The following is a 25,987-nucleotide window of genomic DNA, read 5'->3' as shown; positions in this document are numbered from 1 at the left end:
ATTAATGGAAACTGTTCCTGAGTATGTGGAAGACAGAGACAGAACATATACCACCTCCACTGCCACTCTTTTCCAAAGCTGGGTATGAAGATCATCATGGTGCCGGGATTTGTGAACTTTTAATCGAACTAGATTTTTTCCATTCTTTTTTAACTAATGCTAATTCTAACAGCACGTTAGACCTCTGCTTGTTTCAGGAGGTTTTTAATGGCTTCTTGAATAAAGATGAACAATAAAGAAGTTCTATTTCATCACCATTTCCTTATTCTTCCACTGTCTTTTATTTGTAATACACGTATAAATTTCAGAATCAGAAACTGGTTTAATATCACTGACATATATCATTAAATGTGTTGTTTTGCAGCAGCAGTACAGTGCAAGACATAAAAAAATACTATAAATTATAATAAATATGTATTTTTAAAAATTATATTGAATAATCAGGGCAAGAATTCAAAAATCTTTCCTTCTTTATTTGTCTACACAAGCTGTTATTGTCAGTTTCTACGTTTCTGGGAATTTATTCCTTTACATCACATCTTGCATTGCTTTATCATCCACTGACTGTACAGAACGTCTGTTTCAATCTTTCTACTCATCAGTTTGAAGCTACACAATCAAACAGTAAAGCCATGAGTAATCTGTACCATCGTAAGTTTTCAAAAGTACATGGAATCGATTGGTTTCTAATGTTACGATGTGTCACTAAGTGCTGTGATTACTCTGATGCAGTTATGAGTTTAGTAACAATAAAGTTTATTTCACCTCTGGCTTTCCCTAGTTGTTACAGGGACATGCAGTCAGTCAGTGACTCAAGCTTAAAACCTGATGACAGCCAGAAATGCTGCAATGGAGATGAGGAACTGCTGCATGCTACTCTTACAGAAACATGGCTCCAGGACAACATCCCATGCACCACTAATCTTCCGACCAAGCCACTCAGGGACTTGTACTCGTATTATTTTGTGACTGTATTATGCTTTATCATAACTGTATGAGCTATGCACAATTATATGTAGTATGTTTTGCACCTTGGCCCTACAGGAACGATGTTTCGTTAGGTATATGCATGCATATGGCTGAGTGACAGTAAACTACCATCGCAAGTTTTCAGAAGTACATGGAATCGATTGGTTTCTAATGCTATGCTGTGTCACACTGTGGTTACTCTGTGATGACAATAAACTTGAACTTGGGAGAGCAAGGTGACTGGTGTTAAACCCTAATACTAATAATAAAGGAAATATTAATAAAAATTAAAAAAAGCCTGCGGTTAATTGGAATTTTGAATTCAAGAGCTGCGAGGTAATGTTGCAGCTCTATAAAACCCTGGTTGGACACCGTTCAATTCTGGTTGCCTCAATATAGGAAGGATGTGGAAGCTTTAGTGGGGGTGCAGAGGAGACTTATCAGGATGCTGCCTAGATTAGAGAGCACATCTTATGAGGATAGGTTGATTGAGCTAGGGCTTTTCTCTTTGGAGGAAAGGAGACTTGATAGAGGGTGAATAAGATGATAAGAGGTATAGATTGAGTGGGTATTCAGATTTTTTTCTCAGGGCAGAAATGGATATTATGAGGAGGCATAATTTTCTGGTGATTGGAGAAAAGCATAAGGGTATGTTTTTTTTTAAACAGAGAATGGTAGCTGCAAGGACTGTGCTGCCAGAGGTGGTGGTTGAAGTAGATACATTAGGGACATTTAAAAACCCTAGGTACATGGATGATAGAAACATGGAGGGCTGTGCAGGTGGGAAGGGTTAGATTGATTGATTAGAGACTAGGTTAAAAGGTTGGCACAACATTGTGGGTGAGAGAGCCTATACTGTGCTGTAATGTTCTATGTTCTAAGAACAAAGAAAAAAATAGCAAAAAGAAAGCAGCTGTAGCCATTTCATACTTATACTAGCGATAGCAACATTCCAGTGATAACAATTAACTTATAAAATAGCCAGATTTAAGTGGTGTAACAGCTACTACAGAAGAACCCGAGAAGCTTCTGAAAAATACAGAATCAGCTACAGTATAATTACTGGAAATCTTACTGAACAGTTACACATATATAGGTGATTATATAAAAATTATGAGCAAGCACAGGAAAGTTAAACTACAAGAGAGATACAAGAAAAATAATAATTCTACACCCTAATCTAACAGAGACTTAACATTAGCAAGATTTTGGTCATAATATAGAGAAGCAAGGAAGACAGCAAAACAAACCAAAGCAGCTGGCTCAGCTCCTCTGTGCAACCACAGCACATCTGTTAGAAAGGGAACTGGGCTGTCAAAATAGGGAAGTGCCTGGTTTATGCATTTTCCCCTTTCACTCTCAGGAATATATCAAATGATGGCAAATACTTTGGGGATAACGTAACAAATGCACATATAAATATTTGAAAGTGATGGACAGACCAATTGATCCATTGACCCTAACCATCAGCCTCGCACAGCTGAGATTCCTACACCCCGCACCAGTGGATATATAACCACCTGGAACAGCAAATCAAATTTCCTTTCTTCTTCATTGTACAAAACTGCATTAGCAGACACGGAAACACTAATTAACTTGTTCCAGACCTTTTCTCAACACTAATTTATGCTCACAGCCAGATCGAATCTGCTTAAAACCAAATTCTTTGCTTCTTTATTTTACTCAGATTGGCTTACTTAGGTCTAACCATTTATCTCTAACTGTGTTACAACATTTATCATCAATTCCATTCTATCTAGTTGTATCTTTAAACAGCATTTTTAATGTTGTGTATTTGAGGTGCTTCACAGAAGTATTAGCAAGCAAAATATAATATCAATCCTCAGTGTAGCACACACTCAGTGGCCACTTTATTGGGTACCTCCTGTACGTAGTAAATTGGCCATTAAGTACTAGTTGATGATATTCTGCTGCAGAAGCCCATCCACTTAAAGGTTCGACATGTTGTGTATTCAGAGATGCTCTTCAGCACAACACTGTCACCTTCCTGTTAGCTTGAACCAGTCTGGCCATTCTCCTCTGACCTCTCTCATTAACAGGGTATTTTGCCCACAAAACTGTGGCTCACTGGATGTTCTACATTTTTCACACCATTCTCTTTAAACTCTAGGGAAATCCCAGGAGATCAGCATTAGATACTCAAACCACACTGTCTGGCACCAACAATCATTCCACAGTCAAAACCACTTAGGTCACAATTGTTCCCCCATTCTAATGTTTGGTCTGAACAACACTAAACCCTGCATGAAAACAAATCTCAGGGTTGATTATGGTGACATATATGTACTTTGATAATAAGTTTATTTTAAACTTTGAGAACCTCTTGTACATGTCTGCATGTGTTCATGCATTGGGTTGCTGTCACATGATTGGTGATTAGATATTTGCATCAACAAGCAGGTGTACAGGTGTACCTAATACACAATAAAGTGATTACTGAGTGTATCTCACTATAGATAATGATATACATATTCAGGGAATTGCCTTGGGAGTCCTCAACTTGAATTTCAAGCTCCATGAAGCTTCCCCTACCACTCCATTCAGCTGATGAACTAGAATGTCCTCTACGTTGAGCACTATTTGGTGGAAGTACTGAAAGTCGCAGGAACACTGACTGTACAGCGTACACCCCACTATCACAGTTCAGGCAACAGAAATTTGGCATTATGGAATTCACAATTCACTATCAAAAATTTACCAAGAATGAAAATTTGCTCTTGCACAACTTTTGTAGGAACAGAAGTAAACAAACACAAAATACAAAAAGAAACAACCAAACTGGCAATTTTCAAGTATACAAACGCAAGTTATTCCCCTCTATCAGTGCTGCCTATCCAGCTGAGCTTTTCCAGCATTTTGTGTGTGCCACACAAGACATTCTGCAGATGCTGGAAATCTTGAGCCACTCACACAAAACGCTGGAGGAACTCAGCAGGTCAGGCAGCAACCAAAGAGGGGAATAAACAATCGACTGTTCAGGTTAAGAACTGATGAAGGGTAGGCATATTTTCAAAACATCTGTCGGTATGATCACTGTATCACAGTGGTATTTCAGTTTCCTACGCAGGCTTGCTCTGAGACAGTCAAGTCACTTTTTATGGTCAATTTGACCATAACTGCTGGTACAGTACACAGTAAAAACGAGACTTTTTCAGGACCATGGTGCTACATGAACAATACAAAAACTACACTGAACTACGTAAAAAACAACACAACACTACACTAGACTACAGACCTACTCAGCACTGCATAAAGTGCACAAAACAGTGCAGGTATTACAATAAATAATAAACAAGACAACATGCACAGTAAGGGGCAGTAGGTTGGTGTCAGACCAGGCTCTGGGTATTGAGGAGTCTGATGACTTGGTGGGAGAAACTGTTACATAGTCTGGTCGTGAGAGCCCGAATACTTCGGTGCCTTTTGCCAGATGGCAGGAGGGAGAAGAGTTTTTATGAGGTGTGCATGGGGTCCTTCATAATGCTGTTTGCTTTATGGATGCAGCGTGTGGTGTAAATGCCTCTAATGGCGGGAAGAGAGACCCCGATGATCTTCTCAGTTGACCTCACTATCTGCTCAGGGTCTTGCGATCCAAGATGGTGCAATTTCTGAACCAGGCAGTGATGCAGCTGCCCAGGATGCTCTCGATACAACCTCAGTAGAATGTAGTGAGGATCGGGGGTAGGAGGTGGACTTTTCTCAGCCTTCGCAGAAAGTAGAGACGCTGCTGGGCTTTCTTTGCTATGGAGCTGGTGTTGAGGGACCAGGTGAGATTCTCTGCCAGGTGAACACCAAGAAATTTGGTGCTCTTAACGATCTCTACGGAGAAGTCGTCGGTGTTCAGTGGAGAGTGGTTGTTCCATGTCCTCCTGAAGTCAACAACCATCTCTTTTGTTTTGTTCACATTCAGAGACAGGTTGTTGGCTCTGCACCGGTCCGTTAGCCGCTGCACCTCCTCTCTGTATGCTGACTCATCGTTCTTGCTGATGAGACCCACCACGGTCATGTCATCGGCGAACTTGATGATGTGGTTCGAGCTGTGTGTTGCATGACGTTGACGTTTATAACAGACTGCCTGGAGACCTGAACTCATGCCCACTTGAAAAGTAGTGGACACAAGTTAATTTTAAATGGGACAACCCATAACCTACAAGAGTGATCATGAGACATAAGAACGCAAACAACAGGAATTCTGCAGATGCTGGAAATTCAAGCAACACACATCAAAGTTGCTGGTGAACGCAGCAGGCCAAGCAGCATCTATAGGAAGAGGCGCAGTCGACTGCGCCTCTTCCTATAGATGCTGCTTGGCCTGCTGCGTTCACCAGCAACTTTGATGTGTGTTGCATGAGACATAAGACATAGGAGCAGAGTTAGGCTATTTGGCACAACAAGTCTGCTGTGCCACTTGATCATGGCTGACTATTTTCCCTCTCAACTCCTTCTCCTGCCTTCTCCCGGTAATGTTTGACTCCCTGACTAATTAAGAACCTATCAACCCCTTTACAGCCCTCTGTGGCAATGAATTCCCCTGATTCACCACTCCCTGGCTAAAGAAATTCCTTCTCAGTTCTGTTCTAAAGGGACATCCTTCTATTCTGAGGCTGTGCCCTCTGATCCTATATTCTCCCACTATTGGAAACACTCTCCATGTCCACTGTAACTGGACCTTTCAATGTATGACAGGTTTCAATGAGATACCCCTCTTTCTTCTAAACTCCAGCAAATACAGACTCAAAGCCATCAAATGCTTCTCATATGTTAATCCTTATGTTCATTATAAGGCCGTACAAACAGCTTCAGAGCAGTTACACCCATACGCCCACAAAAATTTTATTGGTTGTAATATGTTGCTGATGGAACCGTGGGGAACTGGAATTCAGACTGAACACACTGGGTTCTGACTTTATGACATTCTGAATGTGGTAACTGATGAAGGTGTTTTGTTCCGGGATACAGTATTGACAATCTTGAGCAGTGACGTGCTAGGACTGAGGGTTATTCACCTCCAACACACACAACCGTCTTCCTCTGTTCTGGGGGTAACTGCAGTTAGTGGAAATCCCTCCTTGATTCTAATATCACCTCTTTGATGTCACACTTCCACAGATGAAGCCTGGACATCAAGTTCACTGACTATTACCTTTCTTCTGGAATTGATCTTTTGGAACAATCAGAGTAGCCAATCACATTGTCACCTCAACCAACTCCTCCTTATGATGTCACAGACAAGAAAACTCACCAACATCTCTAATTCCTCAGGCAGCTAAAGAAATTCAGCACAGCAGTTTGGTTTGGCAACTGCTCTGCACATGACTGCAAGAAACTACTGAGAGTTGTGGACACAGGTCAGCATATCACAGGAAACAGGCTTCCCTCCATGGCCTCTGTCTGTACTTCTCACTGCCTCAGTAAAGCAGCTGATGTAATCAAAGACTCCATCCTCCCAGGACTTTCTCACTTCTCCCCTTTCCCATCAGGCACAAGAAAGCCTGAAAGCAGGTACTACCAGGCAGAAGGGCAGTTTCTATCACGCTGTTATCAGACTCTTGAGCAGATTCCTTGTACAATATAATGGATTCTTGGCCTCACAATCTACGTCGTTATGATCTTGAACTTTATCATCTACTTACACTGCACCTTTTCAGAAGCTTTTACTTTTTATTCTACATTGTTTTTTTTTAACTCAATGCACTGTGTAATGATTGGATCTGTATGAATGGTATGCAAGACAAACTCTTCACTGTGTCTTGTCTATACGATGTGACAATATTAAACCAACAACAAAATACCAATGCACAACAATTGGTGGGTAAAACTGCGATCGATACTTGAACAAAGGAAGACTGCAATGATGGACACTCACAATGAACTGTTCGATGTCACGCTCCAGACCAACATTGGGGAGATCAGGCATCATATGCGCCACAACTTTAAAGCCAGCATCCTTTGCCAGCTGAAATGATTCACACACTGCTCTGACCGTGTGACCCCTGAGGGAAGAGGAGAAGCAAGTGTTAACCTGATGATTCATGACTTCTTTGCAGTGGGTTCCCAAGAGACACGCATCAATAGGATGCAGTTAAACACCACCAATTGGATCCAAAGTAAAATCTGACTGAATCTTCTCTTACACGAATCTTACAAACTTTTACAAACTTACAAAGTCTCTTACAAACTTTTTAAAATCAAATCACTTCATTTTTTTAATTTAGAGATACAGTACCATAATAGCCTTTCCGGCCCAATGAGTCCACACCACCCAACTACACCCTGGTGACCAATTCATCTACTAACCCATATGTCTTTGAAATGTGAGAGAAAACTGGAGCACCAGGAGGAAACCCACACTGTTATTAAGAGAACATACAAACTCCTTCAAGACAGTGGCGGGAACTGAACCCAAGTCGCTGGCAAATCCTTATGCTACCTATACTAGTGTCAGTCACTTTATTCTTAAATCAATTTTTACAAATGTTAAAGCTGCGGATCTCAACAAACTGGGAGTGACACAGTAGCGTAGCAGTGAGCATAATGCTATTACAATGCCAGCAACCTGGGTTCAATTCCCGCCATTGACTCTAAGGAGTTTGTACATTCATCCCATGATCACATGTCTTTCCTCCAGGTGCTCCAGTTTCCTTCTACATTCCAGAGACTCATCCGTTAATTGGTCAGCACAGGGTTGTGGGCCAGAAGGGCCGTTACTGTGCTGTGTCTCTGAATGGTATCAATTTTAAAGCGTCTGTCTACATCTAGACCTAACCATAAGTTTTTTCAAAAATCATTTTTCCTATGCTCAATTTTGGGCCAGTTATCTCACTTTGCACTCAGTTTCCATCTCCATCACCCAGTTACTTCTCGTGCCTTTGTGTACAATAATCATGCTATCAGTGAAACCAAAGGAATACTGGGCAACCAAGGGTGGAGGGAGCATCTGTTGTAGAGGAAAGAGGGATGAAGCACAAGCGAGTTTCTTATAGAACAGGGGGAAAAATCAGGAATACAGTAGTATCTTGTATTTTAGGAAGGAAGGATATATGGCAAACACAAAAGATTCTGAAAATAATGGAAATCCAGAGCAACACACACAAAACGCAGGAGGAACCCAGTAGGTCAGGCAGCATGAGTGGGGAGGGTCAGGACAGATGAAGGGTCTCGACCCGAAACATCGACTGTACTCTTTTCCATAGATGCTGCCTGGCCTGCTGAGTTCCTCCAGCATTTTGTGTGTGTTGCTTGGATTTCCAGCACCTGCAGATTTTCTATTGTTTGTGTAAGGATATATAGTATTTTGTTTCAAAATTGTACTTCACAAGAGTCCTTATGGAAGTTACACATGACTTCCAGAAAACACTTTATAAAATCCCTCACAAGGAATTATGTGTTGAATTTGAAGACGATGAATTTGTGGGAAATCTATTGATCTAGAAGGAAATTAATTGAATAACTAGATAGAATGAGAATTTAAAGGAGGGAATTCAAACAATGTAATGCAATATATATATTTGGACAGCAATACAAGGGTATTAGTATAATTCCTGTGGAAAGCCCTACTATGACTAAGTCCTGATGAAAGGTCTTGGCATGAAATGTAGTTTCTTGCATTAAGAAGAGTTCCTACCCTTGTGTGTATTTGTTGCCCTGCTATGACTGTGCTACAATTACCCCTTCTGTTCTGAATACCACACCACAGGAAGGATAAACTGTCCCTGGAGTGAGTGCAACAATTTAGTTGAATGTAACAGAGAAGCAAGTGCACAGTGTACATTGCTTTCAAAGTTCGGTTTTATAGATATTGAGGCATCAGCCTCATGATATCACTAGTTTAGCACAAGGTCGAGGTCAAACATGGTACAAAATAGGAATAATTTTGAAAATGTCTGTGAAAAGCATTTAGGTTTCAAGCAACACTCACCTGTTAGTGTCTCTGGCTACATCTTCATAGACACTTTGCACTCCAATCTCCAATCGCGTGCACCCATAATGCAGCATGTCACTGAGATGGCGTTTCAGACAGTAGTCTGGTCTGGTCTCAATCGTAATCCCAATGCATTTCGTACTGCTACGCTCAGAGTACCTGAAATCAGTTTAAAACCCATTCACCAAGGCAAAGAACACATGGCCAGAAGCAACGGCTAAACAACAAAAAGTGCCTGTGTCACTGTCACATCCGAACTGTAAGCAAGGACCACAAGGTTCACCAAGAAGTCAGTAACAAAAAGGCACATAAAATACTTAAAAATTCAAACATTTTTCAGGGAGATTAGAGGAGATACTGTGTACAGTTAATTACTTTTCTTCTATTATAATTCTACACTCAGATAACTGGCTTGAAATTTGTTGAGATGAGGTGTCCAAAAGACCGTAAGACAAAGGTGCAGAATTGGGCTACTTGACCCATCCATTTTGCTGCTCGATGGCTGATTTATTATCCCTCTCAACCCCATTCTCCTACCTTCTCCCTGTAACCTTTGAACCCTGACTAATCAAGACACTATCAACCTCAGCTTTAAATGTATCCAATCACTTGGCCTCCACAGCCATCTTTGGCAAATAATTCCAGATTCATAACCCACTGGCTAAAGAAATTCCTTCTCATCTCTGTTCTAAATGGATGTCCTTCAATTCTGAGGCTGTGCCCTCTGGTCCTAGACTCCCCCGCTACAGGAAACATCCTCTACACATCCATTCAATCTAGGCCTTTCAATATTTGAGAGGTTTCAATGAGATACCCTCGCATTCTTCTCAACTCCAGTTAGTATAGGCCCAAAGCCATCAATCACTCCTCATTTCTGGGAACATCCTCTGGTCCCTCTCCAATGCCAGCATATCCTTTCTTAGATACAGGGCTCAAAATTGCTCACAATATTCGAAGTGCAGTCTGATCAATGCCTGATAAGCTCCTATTCCCCATCAGTTCAAACTGACAGCAGTGCAGAACTCAAGTCTGGCTACCTCTGCAACACATGAGAATCAAAGCACTGAATTCTGGAACTGAGGTGACAATGATTGCTCTTCACATCAAGGCAGCACTTAACCAAATATGCCATCGAGGCATTCTGGTAAAAGTAAAATCAAATGCACCAAAGGGAAATTGTCCCAGTGGCTGGATCATCCTGTTCACAGGAAGAAGGTTGTGGTTGTCAGAGATTACTCAGCCCAATCCTGGGACACCTCCAAGGATTCCTCGAAGCAGTGTCCTCGGCCCAACCATCTTCATCTATCTTATCAGCGACCTTGTGAACAAATGACCCATAATCTCCAGCTGTTGTCTCATTCAACTTCAGTGGAAAAAGACTGCTTGAATTTACCCTATCTATCCCCCTCAATTTTGTCTACATCAATCAAATATCTCCTACGCTCCAGGGAATAAAGTCCTAAACTATTCAAACTTCCCCTATAGCTCAGGTCCTCAAGATCCAGGAACATCCATGTAAATTTTCTCAGTGCTCTTTCAATCTTATTGATGTCTTTCTTGTAGGTAGGTGACCAGGACTGCACACATTTCTCTAAAGTTGGCCTTGCAAATGTCTTATTCAGCTACAACATATAATCCCATCTCCTGTACTCAATACTTTGATTTATGAAGGCCAATGTGCCAAAAGCTTTCTTTACAGACCTCATCTATCTGTGGCATCATTCCATTTTGAAATGGAAAATAACATTTTGAGTGAAATGAGGGACTTGGGAGTTGTAGAACAAGACAAGAGATTAAGACACAGTTACTTCAAGCTCCCTGTGGTATAATACAGCTGCTCTCTTATTTTAGTGCAATTCATTGACAACCCACAAGAAGCCTGCAGAAGTACAGACTGCATCACTGGCAAGATTTCCCGTTATCCCAGCCATGAGATGAAGTATAACATGGAAGGAAATGGGGCACCAAGATTGTGTAGCGTTTAGCGCAACACTATTACAGCTCGGGGTGTCGGAGTTCAGAGTTCAATTCTGACACCATCTGTAAAAAGTGTTTACGTTCCTTCCCATGAGTGGGTTCCCTCTGCATGCGCCAGTTTCCTCCCACAGTCCAAAGACGTACCATTTAGTAGGCTAATTGGTCAACTACATTGTCCTGTGATTTGGCTAGGGTTAAATAGATGGGTTGCTGGGTGATGCAGCTCACTGGGCTGGAAGGGCTTGTTAAACGCTGTATCTTTAAATAAATAAATAATTTTAATGCAAAATAAGCATTTTAGCTCCCTTTCTAACTGATTTTCACATTTATCACATAATTTCATGTCAGTGATAATAAATGTGATTGTGATTATTATAGCCAACTGTAGTTAGTAAGTCCCTGAACTACCGGTCAGTTACCAGTCCAGCTATTAGAATGACCCTTCAGTTTTTACGTCCTCTCCTTCCAGCCCATTTTCCGCTTGCCTGATTCAATTACAACATTGACGTAGATTGGGAAATCGTTGCGTTATAACAAAGTAATCATTTGAGTTTAAACATAAAGAACTCAAATAATTGCAGTAATCACTTAATCGAAAAAATACTAACTGCAAATAAATTGTGCACTTCAATCAATATGTAATCATCAGTTGCTAAGAAGCTAATTGAAATACACCAAAGAAATATTTCCTGGATATAGACTATAATTGAACAACCAAAGGTTGCAAGCTTCCTGCAGCACCTTTCCTCCCAGATCACATACTGTTTCATGGGGTGAAAAAATCTGCAATGTCCCCAAACTCAATGCATCCTCTTCTTCCAAATAATACCTCTTTCCCCTGTTTGATTGGGATGACGAATTGTTACTTTTCTTGTGGTTTAACTTTTCTATGCTTGCTTGTATTTTTATACACTCAGTGGCCCGATACCTATTAAAGTGGCCAGTGTACATTTGTGGTCTTCTGCTGCTGTAGTCCATCTTCTTCAAGGTTCAATGTGTTATGTGGTCAGCAATGATCTTCTACACACCAGCTTTGTAATGCATGGTTATTTGAGTCACTCTCGCCTTCAGTGTCAGCTTGAACCAGTCTGGCCATTCTCCTCTGATCTCTCCAACTAACAAGGTGTCTTCACCCACAGAACTGCCGCTCACTGGATTTTTCTTTGTTTTTCGCACCATCGTCTACAAACTCTAGATAGTTATGCATGAAAATCCCAGGAAATCAGCAGTTTCTGAGATACTCAAACCACACTATCTGGCACCAATGATCATTCCATGGTCAAAGTCACATTTCTTTCCCATTCTGATGCTTGGCCACGCCTGCATGCTTTTATGCATTGAGTTGCTGCCACATGATTAGCTAATTAGTTATTTGCATTAATGCGCAGGTGTACAGATGAGCACTGATCTAACAGAGTGGTCATGGAGTGTATATGCATGTAATTGTTCAGTGAATTTTCAGGTAATTACAGTACAGTTGTCTTCGTATTTTTCTAGAAACTTCTTAGTTTCAGTAGTAGGTGTCACACTATTTGAATCTAGCTATTTTATTTGTTAATTGTTATCAATGGAATTTCTGTTATCTCTCATCTGGTATGAGACTACCACTGCTACTTTTTAGTCTGGTCTTTTCTTTGCTCTCTCCACACTTCTTTGCTCTTATAACACTTAATAAAACGGCTGTATGCAACAAATATTGTACCTCAAAAGCATCATGATCCAAGCCCTGAAAGAAGGGTCTTGGCCTAAAAAGTTCTGTTTATTCATTTCCTTAGATGCAGCCTAACCTGCTAAGTTCCTCCAGCATTTTGTGTGTGTTGCTTTGGATTTCCAGTATCTGCAAAATTTCTCGTGTTTATGATCCAACAACACTGCCCCCCCCCCCAACAGTCAGAAACATGGACCTTCCAACCTACGTCACTACGTAGTAAGCACCATACTGGGATTTATGTCTCGACACCTTGTTTGAAAAATCGCACTCTCCCTCCTTCCATGTCTGCCACATCAGAGTCAGTAAGGAACCTCCCCTTGGTTACTATCTGCTGACGGTACAGAGAAAAAGTGCATAGAAGTGCTCAAGAGTCACTTGTACTGCCTTGAACAACACTGTTTCAAGCCTGTGGGAGTGAAACTCCCTAAAGCTTGGCAATCACTGCAACCTTCTCTTCGATAGCTTTTTGGTTATATATGTGTCTCTGTTTCCTGTGCCAGTACCCCACTTCCAATCAATTTTCCCCAAAATAATGCCTAAAGTCACCAACAAAGAGAAGGTAGTGAGTTCTGTTAACCTACTGAACTGCACCCTATTGCAGTACAACTTCCACATTACTCACCCAAGTCCAGGATCTGCAATTTAAAATAATCTGTGCAGAAAGTCTTTGATCATCGGTGATCACATCTCGTATAATTCCTAGAATGCAGAACAGCATTGGAAATGCCCTTCGGTCCATGTTGTAGCCAACCAATTCAATGCCTAATTAAACAAATCCCTTCTGCCTTTATAATGTCTATATCCCTCCATTCTCTGCATATTCATGTGCCTATCTAAGAGCCTTTTGATTGCCTCGATGACATTTCCCACACCCTGGCAGTGCGTTCTGGGAATCCACCACTCTCTGTGTAAAATAAACTAGCCCTGGACATCTCCTTTGAACCTCCCTCCCCACCACCTTAAATGCTGCACTCTAGTGTAAGGGGGTTTCGTCTTTTACCGCATAGGCTAATTAAAATGGCTTCTTTGTTATGTTATAATCGGGAATGCTTCTTTGTTATGTTAAATGCTGAGAAAGTCTCTAGCTGGACATTTGCTTGGGTTAATACAGATAGCAGGGTGCTATTAACCAATTGGGATAGTTGCTATGATTTTGGTGTATCTGGAAGAGTTGTATGCGCGGGGTTTTGGGGCAGAAGGCGGGAGAGAGAGACAGAGAATGGACAAGGTGCTGTAAGTCCACTGACGGGGAAGGACCCGAGCGGGGCGTTCAGCGAGGAGGGGAGATGGAGACGGACTCGTGTGGAGTGCCTGGTCGACCACCGTTGTTGGTCCCAGGCGGCCGGTCGAGGGGTCGCAGGGTGAAGAAGAAGGGTCCAGAGCTCCAACTGTTTTGTGCATGAAGAGATTGAACTTTGATAAGTGTGGCGCCTTTTATATTTTATTCTCTATTAATTATATAGTTCCAGTAATATCTATAAACTGTAAATCATTTAATTGTATCTGGTGTATTGTCTGTTATTTGGGCAGGGTGGGGTACATCACACAGCATCCACAGAAACTAATTACCCAGTTTGCAGGGGCCGAGGGCTGTTTCCCTAGATGACAGCGAGCCGAGAGACCCTGAGGTTGGCCGGGGGCTACACTAGTATTAGGCACTTCAACCCTGGTTAAAAGAAACCATCTGTCTGCTCTATCTGTGCCTCTTATAACTAAGTATACAAATGTCTATCAGGTCTCCCCTAAGCCTCCGCCACTCCAGAGAATACAACCTATGTTTGCACAACCTGTCCTGTAATCCAGGCAGTATCCTGGTAAACCTCTTCTGCACTCTCCCCAAAGCCTGACATTCTTCCTAGAATGGGCATCTAGAATTCAATGCACGACTCCAGATGTGGCCTAACCAGAGTTTTATAAAGCTGCAACATGACTCCCTGAGTCTTGAGAGTCTCTCAGCTAATAAAGGCAAGCATTCCATATGCTTGTTTACTACCCTATCAACTTGTAGAGTCACCTTTAGGGAGCTCGGCACTTGGACACCAGGATCCCTCTGTCTGTCAACACTGTCAAGGGGCTTGCTAAATAACAACGTACTGTCCCTCTCAGTTCAACTCAAACTCAAGACAGTCCTCTGTTCTGCGTAGACTCAGTTCAAACTTTGTTTGAAAATGCACAGTGAAGAGTCTTTAAATATTCAGTTCATCGACAATCTCATATGGATGAGCATGTATTACTGGCACTGGAATGTGTGGCTGTCCTCAGTTATGTCGGGCTGGTCGTTGATGCAAACAACACACCTCGCTTTATTTATCGATCTACAAGTGATAAGTAAATGAGTCTGAGTCTGAATCTGTCCTGAAGGATGTGTGAGAGGAGTACCCTCTGCTGGAATTATGCTGTTAATGCCAGAAAATAGATTCCCAGTCAACGTCAGTCATCCTTCAAAAGAAACACAAACTCGTTGTTCGGTTTGGAGGCTTGCATGCCTCAGTGACTCAGAGAGCTATGTTGGCTTGAGTCAGGGCTTTATGTGTTGGCTCTTGGTAGGGTCAGACAGGTCAGGGGATAGAGGCCAGACCAAGAGCGGTCCACGGGTCAGCTGAGGGATAACAACCCTGACAGGTAAAACAAAATTCTTAAGGGAACAGCAATGAAGAATCTTTCTGTATCTGAGTGTGACGGTGTTCCCATGTCTCCACCTGGGACTTGCATGATTGACAGTAGCGAAAAGCTACTGGCATGATAAAGCAAGCCCTGAACACCGTCAGATGGAAGACCTTCATAGCTACCCTAAACACCAGTGGCGTAATGGACACTAAGTAAATCTGAGTCATGCAGATATAGAGAATCTCTATTGGAGAGGTATGACTCTGTGCTACAACCAAGGAAACCATCTAGGCAAAGAGGTCTTAGCACCTAAATGCATCAGAATCAAACTCCAGAGGACAGCATTTTTAATCACCGATTTACGTATTTTTTTAATGTCAAGATACAGCATGGTAACAGGCCCTTCCACACAATGGGTTCAGTTATACCCATTGCCCAATTAACCAACTGATCCATACATTTTTGGAATATAGAAGGAAATCAGAGCATCCGAAGGAATCCCACACAAACACAGGGCAACCGTAAAAACTCCTTGTAGACAGTGGCAGAATTGAACCTGAGTCACTGGCACTGTTATTGCATTTCTCTAACATGCTGCCCAATGCTCTTCAGTCGAAAAATAATGAACCATATCAAGTTCATGCACTAGAGGAACCCAAAGAAAACTTTCAAATGGATCAAGAGAAACATTAAGAATAACTAGAAAAAATGGAAAATTATAAATCTTATATCAGGATCAAGGAACAAATAGAATCCACAGATTTGTCTGTTTGGTAGCTGAATTGAAAAGTTATCAAAATTTTGAAGGTGGCATCTAACACTGCGGCATGAATCAATCCTGCAAAATAAACTTTTCTAACAGTTATAGAATGGTTTCTGATTTCTGATGGGATTTTAGTGTAAGTCACAGCTGAATTTACACATAACTTCAGGTACCAGTAAAGGCAGGGATGGAAAGATAGTACAGATGAATGCACGGCTGCTGCAGGGGACGGGATTTTAGCTTCTTGGATACCTTCCGCAAACAGTTATCTCCCACCAGCCGTCAGGCTGATCAGCACCATCACCTATTAAACCACCCCACTACATCCCACATTAAGTGAATATAAGCAAATCTTATGTACTGTATATATGACCATAATCAAGTTACTCGTACAATGTGTTTTATAGGATTACTTTTATATTTGTAGTTTGTGTTTTCTATGTTTCTGTTCTTTTTCATAGTGCACTGATCCGGAGTGACAGTCATTTCATTCTTTACACGTTGTGAACTGACGAATAACAATAACTCGGTCTATTTCTGACAGCTCTCTCCCCTTTTTGAACTCTCTGTCTTCATCTTTGAGGGCAAACTATCTACCAATATCGTTTATAAACCTACTGACTCCACCCTGTCATCAGTAAAAATGCCTTCTCTTTTCCCAGTTGCTTTTCTGGGGCACGTCTTTACCCAGCTTTGGGTTTTTCTTTCTAGAACATCAAAAAGCAGTGTTTCCCTTCCATCACCATTGATGCTGCCCTCACCTGCAACTCCTCCATTTCAGTAAAACTGCCTTCATCCCATTTTCCTGCTGCCTTAACAGGGATGTAGTACCCCTTGTCTTCATCTACCACCCCATGAGCCTCCACATCCAGCACATTATTCTCTGCAACCTCTGTTATTTTCAATGGGATTTGACCACCAAACACATCTTTATCTCCCCTCCTCAACTCTCCACTTTCTGCTGGGATCGCTCCCTCTGTGATTCCTTTGTTCTTTCATCCCTCCCCACTAATCTCCCTTCTGGCACTTATCCCAGCAAGTGGAAAAAGTGCCACACCTGCCCATTCACTTCCTCCCCCACCTCCATTTGGGCCCTAAACAATCCTTCCAGGTGACGGCAATATCTGTTGGGACCGTCTGCCATATCCAGTGCTCCTGATGTGGCCTCCTCTGCGTTAGTGAGACGCGGTGTAGACTGGAGCACTGCTTTGTCGAGCATCTTTACTCCATTCGCAACAAGCAGGATTTTCCTGTGGCAAACCACTTAAATTCCAATCCTCATTCCCATTCCAGCATGTTGGTCCATGCTGCCATGATGAGGCCACTCCCAGGCTGGAGGAATAACACCTCAGATTCTGTTTGGGTAGCCTCCAACCTGATGCTATGAATAATGATTTCTCTAAACTTTTGGTAATATTGCTCCCCTCTCCTTCATTCCCCACTTTAGCTTCCATGTCTTCTCCTCACCTGTCTTTCACTCTCCCAGGTGCCCTCCTCCTTCCCTTGCTCCCATGATCCACTCTCCTCTCCATCAGATTCCCTCTACTCCAGCTCTTTACCTTTTCCACCTATCACCTCCCCTTCATCCTCCTCCCCCTCCCACATGCTTTCATCTATCACCCTCTAGCTTGTATGACCTCTCCCTCCTCCTTCCTTTCTAGCCCTGATGAAAGGACTCAGCCAAAAACATCAACTATTTATTCCTTTCCATAGATGCTGCCTGACCTGCTGAGTTCTTCCAGCATTTAGCATGTGCTACACTGGTTTTCCAGCATCTGCAGAATCCATTGTATTTATGACAATAAGCAATCTTGAATCACCAGAATCTTTTCTGGGTCGGGGTGACCTGGACAAGGGGGACAGTTTGGATCCAAACTAGAGGGGAACCAAGATCCTGGCTGGGAGGTTCGCTGGTGTTACTCATGAAAATTTAAACTAGTTTGGCACTGGGGAATGGGAACCAGGTGAGAAAGTGGAGGGATTCAGAGGAAAGTAGATGTACTGACCAGCAAATCTGTAAGAAAGGACAGACAGGAGCAAGGCAATGTACACAATGGAACAGACAGGTTGACATACTATGGGTACCGTTAAGGGTAATAAGAGTACCCTCACTGTGCCATGCACAATAGGATGATTTGGCAAATGAATGCTTCTTCTGGGGAAGGTATGACCTGTACAAAAGGACGGGTTACACTTGAATCTGAGGAGGGCTAGTATCTTTGCAGGCAAATTTGCTAGATCTGGTGGGGAGGGCTTAAGTTAATTTGGCTTGGGGATGGTAACCAGAGTGATAGGGCTGAAGATGGGGCAGTTGGTATAAAACTATATGTAGTGTGTAGAGAGACTGCGAGGAAGGACAGGCAGATGATAGGACAAAATTGAAGTTGGTGAAATGAGCTGAAGTATAATATGAGTACATAATCAAAAAGGGTGATGCATACAGGACCGAAGGTGTTATATTCCAATGCACACAGTATATGGAATAAGGTAGAAGACCTTGTTTTCAGTTAGCAAGTACGACATTGTGGACATCACTGGGTCATGGCTGAAAAAAGATTACAGTCAGGAGTTTAACATCCAAGGGTACACGTTGTATCAAAAAGACAGGTAGGCAGAGGGCTTGCAGTAGCTCTGTTAGATAAAAATGAAATCAAATCCTTAGAAGGAGGTGTCATGGGATTGGAAGATGTAGAATCCTTGTGGGTAGAGTTAGGAAATTGCAAGGATAAAAGATGGGAGTTATATACACGCCTCCGAACAGTGGCCAGGCTATGGGATACAAATTACAACAGGAGGTAGAAAAGGCATGTAAAAAGGGCAATATTACAATAGTCATGGGGGATTTCAATATGCAGGTAGATTGGGAAAATTTGGTTGGTACCGGATCACAAGTGGGAATGTGTGGAATGCCTACAAATCGGTTTTTCAGAGCAGCTCCAGAGAAAGGCAATTCTGGACTGGGTGTTATGTAATGAACCAGATTCCATTAGGGTACTTAAGGTAAAAGAATCCTTTGGAGGTAGTGGTCATAATTTTGATAGAATTCACTCTGTAGTGTGAGAGGGGGAAGATGAAGTCAATGCATCAGTATTACAGTGGAGTAAAGGAAATTACAGAGGCATGAGAGAGGAGCTGATTGGAAGGGGACACTGGTAGGAATAGCAGCAGAACAGCAATGGCTGGAGTTTCTGAAGAAATTAGTGCATCCCAAAGATGAAGAAGTATTCTAAAGGCAGGATGAGGCAACCATGGTTGACAAGGGAAGTCAAAAACAGCATAAAAGCAAGAGATATAATATTGCAAAAATTACTGGGAAGATAAGGGATTGGGAAGCTTTTAAAAACCAATTGAAGACAACTAAAAAAGCCATAAAGTGAGAAAAAATGAAATTGGAATAATATATAAGAAATAGCGAATAATATATGAAATCTTTTTTTCAGATTTATAAAGAGTAAAAGAGAGATGAGAATGGATATTAGACTGCTAAAAAATTACACTTGAGAATGGAGGATGAACTTAAGTATTTTCCGTCAATCTTCACCGTGGAAGACACTAGCAGAATGTCAGAACTGTGAGAGCGTCAAGAGGTTTTTAAGGCATCCGTTAGTCTTGCGAGACCATGGATCTGTGCCTGGAAAGTCATCACTCTCTAGGGCGCAGGCCTGGGCAAGGTTGTATGGAAGACTGGAAGTTGCCCATGCTGCAAGTCTCCCCTCTCCATGACACCGATGTTGTCCAAGGAAAGGGCAAGGGCCGATACAGCTTGGCACCAGTGTCGTCGCAGAGCACTGTGTGGTTAAGTGCCTTGCTCAAGGACACAACACGCTGCCTCGGCTGGAGCTCAAACTCACAACCTTCAGGTCAGTAGTTGAATGCCTTAACCACTTGGCCACGTGCCCACTGTCAAGGGGTAGAAGTTACTTTTACGAAAGAGAAGGTGCTTGGGAAACTAAAAGGTCTGAAGGTAGGTAAGTCAACTGGACCAGATGGACTATACCCCAGGGTTCTGAAAGAGGTAGCAAAAGAGATTGTGGAGGTATTAGTAATGATTTTTCAAGAATCACTAGATTCTGGAACGGTACTGAAGGACTGGAAAATTGCAATTGTCACTCCACTCTTTAAGAAGGAGGGATGCAGAAGAAATGAAATTATAGGCCAGTTAGCCTTACTTTATTGGTTGGGAAGATGTTGGAGACTATCATAAAGGATGAGGTTTGGGGTACTAGAAGGGACATGATAAAATAGGCCAATGTCAGCATGGTTTCCTTAAGGGGAAATCGTGTTTGACAACTCTGTTGGAATTCTTTGAGGAAATAATGGCAGGATAAACAATAGAGAGTCCATGGATGTTTTCTTGGATTCTCAGAAGGTCTTTGGCAAGGTGACACACATGAGACGACTTAACAGGAGTCCATGGGAAAGGAACGATAACAGCATGGATAGAGCATTGGCTGATTAGCAGGAGGCAAAGGGTGCAAATGAAGGATTCCTTTCTGGTTGGCTGTTAGTGACCAGTGGCATTCTGCAGGGGTCAGTGTTGGGATCGCTTCTTTTAACATTATATGTCATTGATTTGGACGATGGAATTGGTGGGTTTGTGGCCAAGTTTGTGTACAATACGAAGGTAGGTTGAGGGGCTGGTAGTGTTCATGAAGCAGGGAGCCTGCAAGAGAACTGCAAAAGTGGGAGATGGAATGTAGTACAGTGAAATGTATAGTCGTGCACTTTGATTGAAGGAATAAAGGCAGAGACTATTTTCTAAATTGGGATACAATTCAGAAATCAGAGGTGAAAAAGGACTTGGGAGTACTTGAGCAGGAATCCCTAAAGGTTAACTTGCAAGTTGATTTGGAGAGGGTACAGAGGAGGTTCACGAGAATGATTCCAGGAACCGAAAGAGTTAGCATATGAGAACCAATTTCTGGCCCTGAGCCTGTGCTCACTGGAATTCAGAAGAACAAAGAGGGTCCTCATGGAAACCTATCAGATATTGAAAGGCCTAGACAGAGTGGATGTGAAGAGGATGTTTCCTATAGTGAGTGAGTCTAGGACTGGAGGGCATAACCTCAAATTAGAGGAATATCCACTTAAAACAGAGATGAGGATGAATTTCTTTAGCCAGAGGTTAAGTAGATCTGTGGTTTTCTAAAATTGACCCCTTCTACCTTAGGCCACGAACTTATCAATCACCCCTCATATTTAAAGCGGAGGTATATAGGTTCTCGATTTGTCTGGGTGTCAAGGGCTACAGGAAGAAGGCAAAAGAGTAGGGTTGAGAGGGATAATAAATCAGCCACGATCAAACGGTGGAGCACCCAATGGGCCTAACTCTGCTCCTATGTCTTACAAATTTATATTAAGGGAGGTAAATTCAGAGAGGGAATCCAAAGAAATGTAAATGTGTGGTAACACTTACAGGCTCCGCTCAACACTCTTGGGTGTGTTGGTTACATAGAACATAGAATTTTACAGCACAGTACAGGCCCTTCGGCCCACAATGTTGTGCCGACCCTCAAACCCTGCCTTCCATATAACCCCCCACCTTTAATTCCTCCATATACCTGTCTAGTAGCCTCTTAAATTTCACTAGTGTATCTGCCTCCACCACTGACTCAGGCAGTGCATTCCATGCACCAACCACTCTCTGAGTAAAAAACCTTCCTCTAATATCCCCCTTGAACTTCCCACCCCTTACCTTAAAGCCATGTCCTCTTGTATCGAGCAGTGGTGCCCTGGGGAAGAGGCGCTGGCTATCCACTCTATCTATTCCTCTTAATATTTTGTATACCTCTATCATGTCTCCTCCCATCCTCCTTCTCTCCAAAGAGTAAAGCCCTAGCTCCCTTAATCTCTGATCATAATGCATACTCTCTAAACCAGGCAGCATCCTGGTAAATCTCCTCTGTACCCTTTCCAATGCTTCCACATCCTTCCTATAGTGAGGCCACCAGAACTGGACACAGTACTCCAAGTGTGGCCTAACCAGAGTTTTATAGAGCTGCATCATTACTTCACGACTCTTAAACTCTATCCCTCGACTTATGAAAGCTAACACCCCATAAGCTTTCTTAACTGCCCTATCTACCTGTAAGGCAACTTTCAGGGATCTGTGGACATGTAACCCCAGATCCCTCTGCTCCTCCATACTATCAAGTATCCTGCCATTTACTTTCTACTCTGCCTTGGAGTTTGTCCTTCCAAAGTGTACCACCTCACACTTCTCTGGGTTGAACTCCATCTGCCACTTCTCAGCCCACTTCTGCATCCTGTCAATGTCTCGCTGCAATCTTCGACAATCCTCTACACTATCTACAACACCACCAACCTTTGTGTTATCTGCAAACTTGCCAACCCACCCTTCTACCCCCACATCCAGGTCGTTAATAAAAATCACAAAAAGTAGAGGTCCCAGAACCAATCCCTGTGGGACACCACTAGTCACAACCCTCCAATCCGAATGTACTCCCTCCACCACCACCCTCTGCCTTCTGCAGGCAAGCTAATTCTGAATCCATCTGGCCAAACTTCCCTGGATCCCATGCCTTCTGACTTTCTGAATAAGCCTACTGTGTGGAACCTTGTCAAATGCCTTACTAAAATCCATATAGATCACATCCACTACACTACCCTCATCCATATGCCTGGTCACCTCCTCAAAGAACTCTATCAGGCTTGTTAGACACGATCTGCCCTTCACAAAGCCATGGTGACTGTCCCTGATCAGACCATGATTCTCTAAACGCCCATAGATCCTATCTCTAAGAATCTTTTCCAACAGCTTTCCCACCACAGACGTAAGGCTCACTGGTCTGTAATTTCCTGGACTATCCCTACTAACTTTTTTGAAGAAGAGAACATCATTCGCCTCCCTCCAATCCTCGGGTACCATTCCCATAGACAACGAGGACATAAAGATCCTAGCCAGAGGCTCAGCAATCTCTTCCCTCGCCTCGTGGAGCAGCCTGGGGAATATTCCATCAGGCCCCGGGGACTTATCCATCCTAATGTATTTTAACAACTCCAACACCTCCTCTCCCTTAATATCAACATGCTCCAGAACATCAACCTCACTCATATTGTCCTCACTGTCATCAAGTTCCCTCTCATTGGTGAATACCGAAGAGAAGTATTCATTGAGGACCTCGCTCACTTCCACAGCCTCCAGGCACATCTTCCCATCTTTACCTCCAATCGGTCCTACCTTCACTCCTGTCATCCTTTTGTTCTTCACATAATTGAAGAATGCCTTGGGGTTTTCCTTTACCCTACTCGCCAAGGCCTTCTCATGCCCCCTTCTTGTTCTTCTCAGCCTCTTCTTAAGCTCCTTTCTTGTTACCTTATATTCCTCAATAGACCCATCTGATCCTTGCTTCCTAAACCTCATGTATGCTGCCTTCTTCCACCCGACTAGATTTTCCACCTCACTTGTCACCCATGGTTCCTTCACCCTACCATTCTTTATCTTCCTCACCGGGACAAATTTGTCCCTAACATCCTGCAAGATATCCCTAAACATCGACCACATGTCCATAGTACATTTCCCTGCAAAAACATCCCAATTCACAACCACAAGTTCTAGCCTTACAGCCTCATAATTTGCCCTTCCCCAATTAAAAATTTTCCTGTCCTCTCTGATTCTATCCTTTTCCATGATAATGCTAAAGGCCAGGGAGTGGTGGTCACTGTCCCCCAGATGCTCACCCACTGAGAGATCTGTGACCTGACCCGGTTCATTACCTAGTACTAGATCTAGTATTGCATTCCCCCTCGTCAGCCTGTCAACATGCTGTGACAGGAATCCGTCCTGGACACACTTAACAAACTCTGCCCTGTCCAAACCCTTGGAACTAATCAAGTGCCAATCAATATTAGGGAAGTTAAAAGTCACCCATGATAACAACCCTGTTATTTTTGCACCTTTCCAAAATCTGCCTCCCAATCTGCTCCTCGGTATCTCTGCTGCTACCAGGGGGTCTGTAGAATACTCCCAATAGAGTAACTGCTCCTTTCCTGTTCCTGACTTCTACCCATACTGACTCAAAAGAGGATCCTGCTACATTACCCACCCTTTCTGTAGCTGTAGTAGTATCCCTGACCAGTAATGCCACCCCTCCTCCCCTTTCCCCCCTCTCTATCCCTTTTAAAGCACTGAAATCCAGGAATATTGAGAATACATTCCTGCCCTGGTGCCAGCCAAGTCTCTGTAATGGCCACTACATCATAATTCCATGTATGTATCCAAGCTCTCAGTTCATCACCTTTGTTCCTGATGCTTCTTGCATTGAAGTACACGCACTTTAGCTCTTCTACCTTACTACCTTTAGACCCTTTATTCGGCTTCTCTTTCCTCAAAGCCTCTCTATATGTTAGATCTGGCTTTACTCCATGCACTTCTTTCACTGCTCTATCGCTCTGGGTCCCATCCCACTTGCAAATTAGTTTAAACCCTCCTGAGTCATGCTAGCAAACCTACCTGCAAGGATATTGCTCCCCCTCGAGTTCATGCAAATGACGCATTTCACTGTATGTTTTGACGTACACATGACAAATAAGCTTGAATCTTGTAGTGATTGAGACAAGTACAATGGTATCATAGCAGTTTAGTTATGTGCGATGATTACCTGTAATGCTGATACAAGGATGACAGGGGTTTGGAAGGATGTGACTAGGTCGGTATGTGCTGGATGGGCTGAAAGGCCTGTTTCTAATACTCTATGACACTTACTTGACAGCCTCTGCCACGCTGTTGGAGGTGTGCCCAGACAGGGCATCATGTAGGCTCCGGATGAAGTAATCCCTGTACTCCTCTCCAAGTGCCATGAATGTCCCACCCATCACAATGAACTCGACTTTGTCCACACTATGCCCCAATTGTTTCAGCTAAATGGATCAGACAGAGTAAATTGTCATAATGGGTTAGTTCAACCAAAAACAATCTAACTTCCTCTATGTGGCTAAGGCTAAAAAGACTTCAATGAAACTGGCTTCAGTTATACTGGCTCACTTTTCCCAAGATTCACATTCACAAAAAAACTGAATCCCACATCCTATCACAACCACTTTTTTAATGGTACCCTTGGCCAAGCTTTTCCAGCTTCCTGAAGAAGCATTTATGGGATCTCCCAAGGTTACACTAATCAAATGACGGGGCTGGAGACAGTAGAGAAAATGGAGGGTGATCATGGAGGGCTGCTTAATGGACCGAGCAAGACAGGCGGGAGAAAATGAAAGCATGGTCAATAAGCTTAGCCGAAGAGGGTGGAAAAGGAAGATCTAGTTTTGGGGTGAGGGAAGAGTGACATCACTTAGAGGAAAATCATTAAAAAAAAACAATTCTATGTATATCCAGATCACACTTATACTCAAGTATCTCAAATAATGATGAGTCAGAATATATGGAAAGGTGAAGATAGAGTGGATGTAGAGAGGGCACATCCTCTCAGATTAGAAGGACATCCTTTTAGAACAGAGATGAGGTGGAATTTCTTTAGCCAGAGGGGGGTGGATGAATCTGTGGAATTCACTGCCATGGGCAGCTGTGGAAACCAAGTCATTGGGTATATTTAAGGCGGTGGTTGATAAGTTCTTGATTAGTGAGGGTACCAAATGTTACAGGGAGAAAGCAGAATGGGGTTGACAGGGAAAATAAATCAGCCATAATGGAATGGTAGTGCAGACTCGATGGGTCCAATGACCTAATTCTGCTCCTACGTCTTATGGTTTATAGGAAGGAGAAACTTAGGAACAGGAAGGAGATATACTGCTTAGTGGCATGGTATCATGACGACAACTTTCCCTCAATGTCAGCAAAACAAAAAAAGTGGTCATTCGTATTGAAAATTGTTAATTATTGTCACATGTACCTAGATACAGTGAAAAGCTTGTGTTGGCATATTGTACATTCAGATCAATTTGTACACAGTGCACTGAGGTAGTACAAGGAAAAACAATAACAATGTAGAATAAAGTGTAACAGCAGTGCAGGTAAACAATAATGTGTATAGTCATAATGAGGTAG

General features: G+C 42.6%; 1 protein-coding gene across 1 annotated transcript in view; it reads right to left on the bottom strand.

The window, feature by feature from the left end:
• Window positions 1-25,987, bottom strand: part of elp3 (elongator acetyltransferase complex subunit 3) — a 124,000-nt gene that overhangs the window by 76,627 nt on the left and 21,386 nt on the right. The window contains exons 7-9 of the mRNA XM_063071557.1: window positions 24,695-24,849; window positions 8,909-9,070; window positions 6,857-6,983 (exon numbers count right to left, since the gene is read on the bottom strand). Coding sequence (XP_062927627.1) covers window positions 6,857-6,983; window positions 8,909-9,070; window positions 24,695-24,849 — 444 coding nt within the window. The remainder of the gene's footprint in view (window positions 1-6,856; window positions 6,984-8,908; window positions 9,071-24,694; window positions 24,850-25,987) is intronic.

This window comes from Mobula hypostoma, chromosome 2 (genome assembly GCF_963921235.1).
Source record: "Mobula hypostoma chromosome 2, sMobHyp1.1, whole genome shotgun sequence".
Classification (NCBI taxonomy): domain Eukaryota; kingdom Metazoa; phylum Chordata; class Chondrichthyes; order Myliobatiformes; family Myliobatidae; genus Mobula; species Mobula hypostoma.
The sequence above is the reverse complement of the archived record's forward strand: the minus strand, read 5'-3'. Positions and strand labels throughout refer to the sequence as shown.